Genomic DNA, 12,519 nt, shown 5'->3' with positions numbered 1-12,519 from the left:
TAAAACAATAAGGATTCAAATGCTAATATCATTGAGTTTACACCACTCATTCTTAACAATTTAGAAGAATAAGAGATATGATAAGAGAAGGAAGGAATAATTTCATTTTTTCATTAGAACGTAACTGTGGACATTACTGCATTTATGGGGTACAATGTGCTGATTTTATATACAATTTGGAATGTTTACATTAAACTGGTAAACATATCATTCACCTCACTTCTTTAATTGTTGTGTAGAATAATTTTAAAAGCAAAGAGAGTCCTGGGAGAGGGAGAACTGGAAGGATAATGTCAAAGGAGAGCATAAAGATTTAAAGTACGCTAGAAGGAAAGGAAGAGACAAAGAGAGGGAGGAAAATCAGTGCCGAAAAGAACCCAGCCTATCCCTCCTACCAGTCAATCAAAGCCTTCCCTTTGCAGGTACACAGCAAGATACCATCTCACCAGCAAACTGTTTTCCTGTAAACCAAGAAAGGGGGTGCATATCTATTCCAAAAGCATGTCTCTGACCCTGTCACCCTTTGGTGACAGCTGACACCAACTTTATGTAGAGAGAGAAGAGCCTGGGGAAGCCGAGTGAACATAGGAAAATATCAACACCTACCACTGTAACTATGAACAATTGTCAAAAAACCAGGAGTTATTTCCCCAAATCCAAAGTTGCACTTTCCTGTTATCTTGTCTTACCATGTCACTAAGAATGCACTGAAATGAAACACCATCTGCCACTAGTCGCCCCTTTGGGGAGCAACTTGTTTAGAGTTGGATCTCCAGTCTCTGATATTATGCTCTGTAAATAATAAGTCTTCATGGAAAATTTATTTGGATGAACAATTATTGATTATTTACTTGAGCAGTAAGAAAGAATAGAAAAATAATGTTTTTTTGATTCTTAATTGGGGATATGCATGTTAGGTACAATTAAGGCAATTGTTTAACTCGTATGAAATTACTTTTTCCTCTCATGTAAAAGTTTGTAAGGTTTTCAAATAAAACTTTTAGTTATTCCTATAATTGCTCATTTAATAATTCATCCCTACCAGTAAAACAAAAACACATATTACAGATCCATGTATTACACTATCATGAACTACTGATATCCCTGAATTTATCATGTTTTCCTTTACAGGATGGATATCTAAGAGCAGCTACTTGAAATATGAATCTCAATGAAGGTAAGTTTGATTTTTTTTTAATTTCAGATTAATATGGGGGTACAAACAATTAGGTTACAATGTTTAGATTTACTAGATAAGGTCCCTGTTGTAGTTATGCCCCACACCAAGTAGGTGTGCCATACACGCTTCCACTGTGCCCATTAGGTGAAAGCACACCAATTCCCCTCCCTCTGCCCAACTTGTATTAAATTAAGTTTTCTCTTGCCTGGGCATCTACTGGCTTCATATTAGTATTGAATACATCAGATATTTGCTTTTCCATTGTTGTGATAATTTACTAAAAAGAATGTTCTCCAACTCCATCAGGTTAATACAAAAGATATAAAGTCAATGAGGGTAAGTTTTTACAAGAAGAAAAAGGAAATGAATTCCCTGAGCCACAGCTAATAGAATTCCTGAACAAAGATCAATTTGAATGCAGGAAGGCTTGAAACTGCAGGAAGGTGCTGAAATGGACAGGGATAAGTGCCAAAGAAAAAGGTAGGGTATTTTATCATTTGTTTACAAAGACTGATTTGTACAGGTCTGTTTATTCCTGGATATTACTTGGATGAGTAGATATATCAAAAACTCAAAGAAATGAGCAGCAAAGTCAAATAACTGGTAAATTGTCTGGGAGAGGTGATTTGAGTAAGAAAGCCACAGAAATTGTTCAAAGAAGACGTTGTGAAGACTTGCCTGGCAGCACTCAAGATTGATTGCAAAGAGCACAGGCTGAGTCAGGCTGGCAAAGAAAGAAAATACCACAGATTCTCCCCCTGGGCTCTTTCCATGACCCAGAACATCAAAATGACTAAGTCAAGTTTATGTTTACACTCTAGGAAATTTTTCTTTATTTTTTTTTTATTGTTGGGGATTCATTGAGGGTACAATAAACCAGATTACACTGATTGCATTTGTTAGGGAAAGTCCCTCTTGCAATCGTGTCTTGCTCCCAAAAGGAAATTTTTCTTTATACCACTTCAAAGGGTTCGGGACCCCTCTCCTAAGCAGTTCCAAAACTGACTTGGAAATACAGTAGAAACTCTATAAGTTGACCATCTTAGGGACTGTAACAATTTGGTCAACATACAGAGGTGGTTGACATAAGGAACTAGATTGGCCTACTGTATGTTATGTCCATGCAGTGCATGTCCAGTCTATGAAAACTGGGTCAACTTAAGGAGGTGATCAAAGTAAGGAGGTGATCAATTCTGGAAGTTCTTCTACTGTACTTTCATTCACCTAAATTTAGGAACAAAACAAATGTCCACTTTTATATTTTAAACTTTTCATCTCATATAGAGATCGTTTGAAGTACAAAGAGCAGAACTAAAACATTTAAATGAATGTGCGGCTGTTAAAATTCATCATAACAACATGAAATGATCAGCATAAAATACTAATTAACAGGTCTTTCTAGGTTTGAAAATGGAGCATTTCAGTGTGGTGGGGGAAAAAAGAAAGATAAGAATAGGAGAAAAACAATTCAAAACTGTCATGATTTCTTTCAGGGTAAGAAAAAATATCTGCACCTCGAGACAATATTGTTGAAAAACTATAGACTAGACTTATTATTTATGTTTTTGTTTTATTTTTATTTGAGATCTTTATAAATATGGTTTCCAATTAGAGAATTATAAAAATAAGATCCGCATAAGATATATCCTATAGAAGCCTCCTAATGCGGTGCCAAAGGCACAACTCTGTTACTAAATTGATTATCAAGTAAAAGAAGTTTTAAGTGCATGTGGGCTGACTGGCTAGGATGTTTTCATTCAGGTTCCAATGCCAGCTTCTTATGACACTTCTCTCCTCAGGAACAATTGCTCTTGACTTGGCACAGGCAGTGATGAGAAATCGTACAGCAATAACAACATTCATCCTACTGGGATTGACAGATGACCCAAAACTACAAGTTGTGCTATTTATATTTTTGTTCCTCACCTACATGTTAAGTGTGGCTGGGAACCTCACCATTATCACCCTCACGCTTTGGGATTCCCGTCTTAAAACTCCGATGTATTTTTTTCTCCGAAATTTCTCTTTCTTAGAAGTCTCATTCACCACTGTCTGTATTCCTAGATTCCTATACACTATGACAACTGGAGATAATACTGTTACCTATAATGCTTGTGCCATCCAAATATTTTTCGTTGTCTTCTTTGCAGCAACAGAATTTTTTCTTCTTGCTGCCATGTCCTATGACCGCTATGTGGCCATTTGTAAGCCCCTGCATTACACAACCATCATGAACAACAGAGTCTGTACTGTGCTCGTTCTCGGCTGTTGGCTTTCTGGCCTGTTAATCATTCTTCCACCTCTCGGTGTGGGTCTCCAGCTGGAATTCTGTGACTCAAATGAGATTGATCATTTTGGCTGTGATACAGCTCCCATTATACAGATAACCTGCTCAGACACGGAATTTATAGACAGAATTATCTTGAGTTTTGCCATAGTGACACTCATTATTACCCTAGTATGTGTTGTCCTCTCCTATACATATATCATCAAGACCATTTTAAAATTCCCTTCTGCCCAACAAAGGAAAAAGGCCTTTTCTACCTGCTCTTCCCATATGATTGTGGTTTCCATCACTTACGGCAGCTGCATCTCCATCTACATCAAACCTTCAGCAAAGGAAGGAGTGGCCATCAATAAGGTGGTGTCTCTACTCGCTACTTCAGTTGCGCCTTTGCTTAACCCATTCATTTACACCCTTCGAAACAAGCAAGTGAAAGACGCCTTCAAAGATGCAGTAAAACGGATTGCATTTCTCACAAAATAAGAAATTACTGATTTTTTGAGGCTAAGTTAAATTAAATTTAAATCTGAATAATGCAGGAGCAACATTCATGAATTTGACCAACTTATGGGGTTTTATATTCTGCAGATTAATCAAGCTAATCTTTCATCAGCAACATTTTTTTCTTACAGTATAAAAGCCAAAATCAAACAATTTATTTCTTCTTCTTAAAATTTTATTTTATTCAGAATGGTTTATTCAGTTATTGTATACTCCAGAGATTAGATTCTCAAAAATCTCTGATGTCATAAAAAGGAAATGTAAATAAATTAAAATTGTATTGCTGGGTGGTGCCTGTGGCTCAGTGAGTAGGGCACTGGCCCCATCTACCGAGGGTGGGGGGTTCAAACCCAGCCCCAGCCAAACTGCAACAAAATAAAACAGCCAGGCATTGTGGCGGGCACCTGTAGTCCCAGATACTCAGGAAGCTGAGACAAGAGAATCGCCTAAGCCCAGGATTTGGAGGTTGCTGTGAGCTGTGACGCCATAGCACTTTACCAAGGGCAATATAGTGAGACATTGTCTCTAAAAAAAAAAAAAAAAAAGTTCGGGCGGCACCTGTGGCTCAGTCGGTAAGGCGCCGGCCCCATATACCGAGGGTGGCGGGTTCAAACCCGGCCCCGGCCAAACTGCAACCAAAAAATAGCCGGGCGTTGTGGCGGGCGCCTGTAGTCCCAGCTACTCGGGAGGCTGAGGCAAGAGAATCGCTTAAGCCCAGGAGTTGGAGGTTGCTGTGAGCTGTGTGAGGCCACGGCACTCTACTGAAGGCCATAAAGTGAGACTCTGTCTCTACAAAAAAAAAAAAGAAAGAAATTGTTCTATTAAATGTTAAAAACAGTTTCTTTTATTTTTTTCCATGTTCTATAACTATGAAAATAAAACTTCGTGCTTTCAGAGTACAAAAACAACTACTGTCTATGTTTATTAAATATCATCTAGTTGCTCAAACATTTTATATTTTAATAATATTTGCAATTGTTCATAAAAAGTCATGGTTATAATGTGGATATAAGCTTCTTTAATATTTCAAAAATATTCAAGTAGAGTGACTATGATTAGAAAGACAAGAAATAACAGATGCTAGTGAGGATGCACAGAAAAGGGAACTCTTATACACTGTGGGAATATAAATTAGTACAACACAATGGAAAACAGTATGGAGATTTCTCAAAAAACTGAAAATAGAACTACCTGTAATCCAGCAGTCCCCCTACTTATTTATCCAAAGGAAAAAACATTCAATACAACAAGGTGATACCTTTGCTCTTAAGGTTGTCACAGTAGTACTAACAATAGGAAAGGTAAGGAATCAGTCTTAGAGTCTATCAACAGATGAATGGATAAAGAAAATCTGATATACAACAGTGCCTGTGGCTCAAAGGAGTAGGGCGCCAGCCCCATATGCCAGAGGTGGTGGGTTCAAACCCACAGAAATTGAAAAAAAAAAAAAATGTGATATACATACACACCATGGAATACCATTCAGATTGAGAACTCCAGTCACAATACCTGCGAAGAAGGAGAAGGAGAAGGAGAAGAAGAAGAAGAAGAAGAATCAACTGATCTTTAACAAAGGAGACTAAAATATACACTGGGGATAGGATAACCAATTCAGAAAATGGTGCTGTGAAAATGGAAAGCCACATGCAGCAGAACAAAACTGGATCCCTACCTCTGACCATATATAAAAATTAACTGAGGATATATCAAATGTAAGCCATGAATATAAAAATCCTAGAATAAAATGTAGGAAAAGCTCCTGTTGACATTGGCCTAAGCAAAAAATTTATGACTAAGACCCCCAAAACAAGTACAACAGAAACAAAAATAAATAAATAAATGAAACTTAATTTAACTAAAACATTTCTGCACAACAAAGGAAATAATAAACAGAGTAAACAATCAACAGGATGGGATAAAATATTCACAAACTATATACCCCACAAATGACAATCACAAACTGTACACCCTAACTAATACACAGAATCTACAAGGAACTTAAATCAGTAAGAAAAAACACCATTAAAAACTGTGTAAAACACAAGAGCAGACATTTTTTAAAACAAGATATAAGTAGCCAATAAACATATAAAAAAAATGCTCAAAATCACTACTCATCAGGGAAATGCAAATGAAACCACAATAAGATACCACCTTACCCCTGTCAGAATGGCCATTATTGTTGTTTTTCTGTTTTGTTTTGTTTTGTTTTGTTTTTGAGACAGAGTCTCAAGTTGTTGCCCTGGGTACAGTACCATGGTGTCACAGCTCACAGCAACCTCAATCTCTTGGGCTTAAGTGATTCTTTTGCCTCAGCCTCCCAAGTCGCTGGGACTACAGGTGCCCGCCAAAACCCCCAACTATGTTGTTGTCATTGTTGTTGTTGTTGTTGTTGCAGTTATCATTGTTATTTAGTTGGCCAGGGCCAAGTTTGAAACTGCCAGCCTCAGTGTATGTGGCCAGAACCCTACCCACTGAACTATGGGCCCTGCCCAGAATGGCCATTATGAAAAAGTTAAAGCAGATGTTAGTGCAGATACAATGAAAAAATAACACTTATACCCTGTTTGTTGGAATGTAAATTAGTATAGCCTCTATAAGAAAAATATGGAAACTGATTCCTCAAAAAACTAAAAGTAGACCTATTATTTGATCCAGCAATCCTACTACTGTGTATCACAAGGGAAAAGAAGTCAACTTACATCAAAAAGAAAAAGAATGTTTATCACAGCACAATTTACAATTGCAAGGATATGGAATCAACCTAGGTGCTCACCACTGATGACTGGATAAAGAAAATGTAATGTAGATTTACCATGGAGTACTACTCAGCCATAACAAAGAACGAAATAATATCTTTTACAGTAATGTAGATGGCACTGGAGATCATCCTCCTAAGTGAAGTATCTCAGGAACAGAAAAACAAATTATGCATATTCTCACTTATAAATATGAGCTAAACAATGGGTATACATTGTCATACAAGGTAGTATAATAGATACTGCAAACTGGGATCAAACTGGGATCAAAAATGACATATTGTGGGAGGGGGGAGAATGGGTGAAGGGAGGGTAATTGGTGGGACCACACCTATGGTGCACCTTACAAGGGTACATGTGAAATTTACTAAATGTAGAATGTAAATGTCTTAACACAATAACTAAGAAAACGCCGTGAAGGCTATGTTAACCAGTTTGATGAAAATATTTTAAATTGCATATAAAACCAGCACATTGTACCCCATGATTGCATTGATGTACACAGCTATGATTTAATAAAAATTAAAAATAATAATAATAATAAAAATCTCATCCAAGTTAAAAAAAAAATTACATATTGGGCAGTGTATTTCTTTTTTTTTTTTTTTTTTAAAGCAGAGCCTCAAGCTGTCACCCTGGGTAGAATACCAGGGCATCACATCTCACAGCAACCTCCAACTCCTGGGCTCAAGCGATTCTCCTGCCTTGGCCTCCCAAGTAGCTGGGACTACAGGCGCCTGCCACAACGCCCGGTTATTTTTTTGGTTGCAGCGTCATTGTTGTTTGGCGGGCCCGTGCTGGATTCAAACTGCCAGCTCAGTTGTATGTGGCTGGTGCCTTAGCCGCTTGAGCCACAGGCGCTGAGCCTGGGCAGTGCATTTCTTAACTGATTGAAGCCATCTATGACAAATCCACAGCTAATATTATACTGAATGGAGTAAAACTGAAAGCTTTCCACTCAAAACTGGAATAAGACAAGGTTGTCCTCTATTGCTGCCACTATTCAACATAGTGCAGGAAGTTCTAGCCAATGCAATCAGACAAGAGAAGGAAATAAAGGGAATCCAAATGGGGGAAGAGAAAGTGAAACTCTCTCCATTTGCTGAAGATACAATCTTATTCTTAGAAAACCCCAAAGAATCAACCACAAGACTCCTGGAAGTGATCAAAGAATATAGTAACATTGCAGGATATAAAATCAATGTCCACAAATCAGTAGCCTTTGTATATTCCGATAACAGCCAAGATGAGAAGCTAATCAAGGGCACAATTTCCTTCTTAGTAGCTTCAAAGAAATGAAATACCTGGAATAAACCTCACAAAAGGGGTGAAAGATCTCTATAAAGAAAACTATGGCCTGAGCCATAAGGCAGCAGCCCTCTTTTGCTAGCAATGCGGCTCACTACAGAATATTCTGAAGCCACACCTCCTGTCTCCCTGGGCAACCAGAGACTCTGAGTTTGCCTGAGGCAACATAAACTTGCAAACCAGGGAAACTCCCAGGGTGGGGCTGACCCAGAGGTCCGCTTTACTAAACCTAAGACGCACCTGGCCCTCAGGGGATCGTCAGCCTCTAGACAATACAGGAGCAAAGACAAGCTGATTTGAAACTCAATTCAGCTTCTCTTCTGCACGGGAAACGCAGAGTTGTTCTGTTCTGTTCTGTCAGTAACATTAATCAGGGGTGAGACTGGACCTGAGTGAAAACCCCGCAACCTTCATCTAGTGACCGAGGTTGTCAGGCCTCACCTCCTCCTGCTGGAGAGAGGCAGAGCGCAGTGGCCTAGCAGACTTCCTTGTGATTCAGGCAGGTACAAACTCCTGGAGTACCGATTCACTACAGGCAACTGGGTCAGCCAACTGCAGGGCTATCAGTGACTGGGTGTGACAGTGGTGCGAGGTGGGGAAGGAGGCAGCAACCTTCCCAGACTGATTTATAGGCTGGGTGGCTTCTCCTGACTCCACGCAGCACTGGAGCAAGCCACACCAGAGTAGTCACCAGACCTCTGTGATCCAGTTCCCAGAGACCTCTTAATCTCTCTCACCTGAGACAGGTGCAGACTGAGACAATTGATTTGGACATTTTTGAACTGAACCAATCACCTGAGGACAAATCAGGTGGTGCCCTAGGTGCATGGTGGTAGGAAGGTTTGATTTTTCTTTTCCAATTGTTTGCCGGTGGGGGGCGAGGTGACTTAATTGCTGATATTTCTGCACAGCTGAGACTTCAATCCAAAGTATCTGTTTCACGAGGGTGGAACAGAAACCAGCTGAAAACAAGGCAGAACCATTTAGCCCCACCACACCAGACAGGGCCCCAGTTTCTCAGGCCACAACACTGTACGGGCCCTCGACAAAGCCCCAGGGGAAAAAATCAAAGGGAGTAAAACAACCATGGGGCAGAATCAGCGGAAAATCTCCGGTAACATGAATAACCAGAATAGATGAAACCCCCCGAGGAAAGATATGGCAGATGCAATTGAAGATCCCATTCATAAACAACTGGCTGAGATGTCAGAAATCGAATTCAGAATTTGGATTGCAGACAAGATTAACAAAGTGGAATTAGGAATTCGAGGAGAAATTCAAAAGTTGTCTCAAGAATTTAACAAATTTAAAGACAAAACCACCAAAGACTTAGACACACTGAAGCAAGAATTTGCAGCCCTCAAAGATATGAAAAATACAGTAGAATCCCTCAGTAACAGAATGGAGCAAGCAGAAGAAAGGATTTCTGACATCAAAGATAAAGCCTTTGAACGCTCCCAAACTCTCAAAGAGGAAGAGAAATGGAGAGCAAAAACGGATCACTCACTCAGAGAGCTCTGGGATAATTCAAAGAAGGCAAATATCCGAATCATAGGAGTTCCAGAAACGGATGAAGTGGCCTCGCTGGGCACAGAGGCCCTTCTGCATGAAATTATGAAAGAGAATTTTCCAGACATGCCTAGAGATTCTGAAATTCAGATAGCAGACAGCTTCAGAACCCCAGCACGACTCAACCCCAATAAGACATCCCCAAGGCATATCATAATTAACTTCACTAAAGTTAATATGAAGGAGAAAATCCTCAAAGCTGCCAGGAGAAAGAAAACCATTACCTTTAAAGGCAAGAATATTAGAATGACTGCAGATCTCTCTGCTGAAACTTTTTAAGCCAGAAGAGGGTGGTCACCGACTTTTAATCTCCTAGAGCAAAATAACTTTCAACCCCGGATCTTGTATCCAGCTAAACTGAGTTTCATTTATGATGGAGAAATTAACTACTTTAATGACATTCATATGTTGAAGAAATTTGCCATAACCAAACCAGCTCTTCAGGATATTCTCAGACCTATCCTCCATAATGACCAACCCAATCCTATACCACAAAAGTAAACTCACTCAGAAACTTCGGATCAAACTCCAATTTCCACACTGGCGAAAGGATTAAAAATGGCCACCGGACTTTTGAAAAACTCGATACCCAAATCTTCACCAGACTTATCAATATTCTCCATTAATGTGAACGGCTTAAACTGTCCTCTAAAGAGGCACAGGTTAGCTGACTGGATACAAAAACTCAGGCCAGATATCTGTTGCATACAAGAGTCACATCTTAACTTAAAAGACAAATACAGACTCAGGGTGAAAGGATGGTCGTCCATATTTCAGGCAAATGGCAATCAGAAAAAAGCAGGTGTTGCAATTTTATTTGCAGATACAATAGGCTTTAAACCAACAAAAGTAAGGAAGGACAAGAACGGTCACTTCATATTTGTTAAGGGTAATACTCACTATGATGAGATCTCAATTATTAATATCTATGCACCCAACCAGAATGCACCTCAATTTATAAGAGAAACTCTAACAGACATGAGCAACATGATTTCCTCCAGCTCCATAATCGTCAGAGATTTCAACACACCTTTGGCAGTGTTGGATCGATCCTCCAACAAGAAGCTGAGCAAAGAAATCTTAGATTTAAACCTAACCATCCAACATTTGGATTTAGCAGACATCTACAGAACATTTCATCCCAACAAAACTGAATATACATACTTCTCATCAGCCCATGGAACTTACTCCAAAATCGATCACATCTTAGGTCACAAGTCTAACCTCAGTAAATTTAAAGGAATAGAAATTATTCCATGCATCTTCTCGGACCACCATGGAATAAAACTTGAGCTGAGTAACAACAGGAATCTGCATACTCATACAAAAACATGGAAGTTAAATAACCTTATGCTGAATGAGAGCTGGGACAGAGATGAGATTAAGAAAGAAATTGCCAATTTTTTGGAACAAAACAACAATGAAGACACAAACTATCAGAACCTCTGGGACACTGCAAAGGCAGTTCTAAGAGGGAAATTTATAGCACTGCAAACCTTCCTCAAGAGAACGGAAGGAGAGGAAGTTAACAACTTAATGGGACATCTCAAGCAACTGGAAAAGGAAGAATATTCCAACCCCAAACCCAGTAGAAGAAAAGAAATAACGAAAATTAGAGCAGAATTAAATGAAATTGAAAACAAAAGAATAATACAACAGATTAATAAATCAAAAAGCTGGTTTTTCAAAAAGGTCAATAAAATAGATAAACCTTTGGCCAATCTAATCAGGAAAAAAAGAGTAAAATCTCTAATCTCATCAATAAGAAACAACAAAGACGAAATAACAACAGACTCATCAGAAATCAAAAAAATCCCTAATGAATATTACAAGAAACTTTATTCTCAGAAATATGAAAATCTGAAGGAAATTGACCGATACTTGGAAGCACGTCACCTTCCAAGACTTAGCCAGAATCAAGTGGAAATGTTGAACAGGCCCATATCAAGTTCGGAAATAGAATCAACCATAAAAAACCTCCCTAAAAAGAAAAGCCCAGGACCAGATGGTTTCACGTCTGAATTCTACCAAACCTTTAAAGAGGAATTAGTACCTATATTACTTAACCTGTTCCAAAAGGTAGAAAAAGAAGGAAGACTACCCAACACGTTCTATGAAGCAAACATCACCCTGATCCCCAAACCAGGGAAAGACCCAACAAGAAAAGAAAATTATAGACCAATATCACTAATGAATATAGATGCAAAAATATTCAACAAGATCCTAACAAACAGAATCCAGCAACACATCAAACAAATTATACATCATGACCAAGTCGGTTTTATCCCAGGATCTCAAGGCTGGTTCAATATACGTAAATCTATAAATGTAATCCAGCACATAAACAAATTAAAAAAAAAAGACCATATGATTCTCTCAATTGATGCAGAAAAAGATTTTGATAATATCCAGCATCCCTTCATGATCAGAACACTTAAGAAAATTGGTATAGAAGGGACTATTCTTAAACTGATAGAGACCATCTACAGCAAACCCACAGCCAATATCATATTGAATGGAGTTAAATTGGAATCATTTCCACTCAGATCAGGAACCAGACAAGGCTGCCCATTGTCTCCATTGCTTTTCAACATTGTAATGGAAGTTTTAGCCACCGCTATTAGGGAAGAAAAGGCGATCAAGGGTATCCATATAGGGTCAGAAGAGATCAAACTTTCACTCTTCGTGGATGATATGATCGTATATCTGGAAAACACTAGGGACTCTACTACAAAACTCTTAGAAGTGATCAAGGAATACAGCAGCGTCTCAGGTTACAAAATCAACATTCATAAATCGGTAGCCTTTATATATACTAACAACAGTCAAGTTGAAAAAGCAGTTAAGGACTCTATCCCATTCACAGCAGTGCCAAAGAAGATGAAATATTTGGGAATTTATCTAACAAAGGACGTGAA

General features: G+C 38.7%; 1 protein-coding gene across 1 annotated transcript; it reads left to right on the top strand.

Moving 5' to 3' along the window:
- Window positions 1–3,011: 3,011 nt before the first annotated feature.
- Window positions 3,012–3,947, top strand: LOC128561102 (olfactory receptor 6C2-like). Its single transcript, XM_053554867.1, has one exon. The coding sequence runs from the start codon at window positions 3,012–3,014 to the stop codon at window positions 3,945–3,947; it is 936 nt and encodes a 311-aa protein (XP_053410842.1).
- The last annotated feature ends 8,572 nt before the right edge of the window (window positions 3,948–12,519 follow it).

The sequence above is a fragment of the Nycticebus coucang genome, chromosome 12 (assembly GCF_027406575.1).
Source record: "Nycticebus coucang isolate mNycCou1 chromosome 12, mNycCou1.pri, whole genome shotgun sequence".
In the NCBI taxonomy this organism is placed as follows: domain Eukaryota; kingdom Metazoa; phylum Chordata; class Mammalia; order Primates; family Lorisidae; genus Nycticebus; species Nycticebus coucang.
Note: the sequence above shows the minus strand (reverse complement) of the source record. Positions and strands in the feature narration are given on the sequence as shown.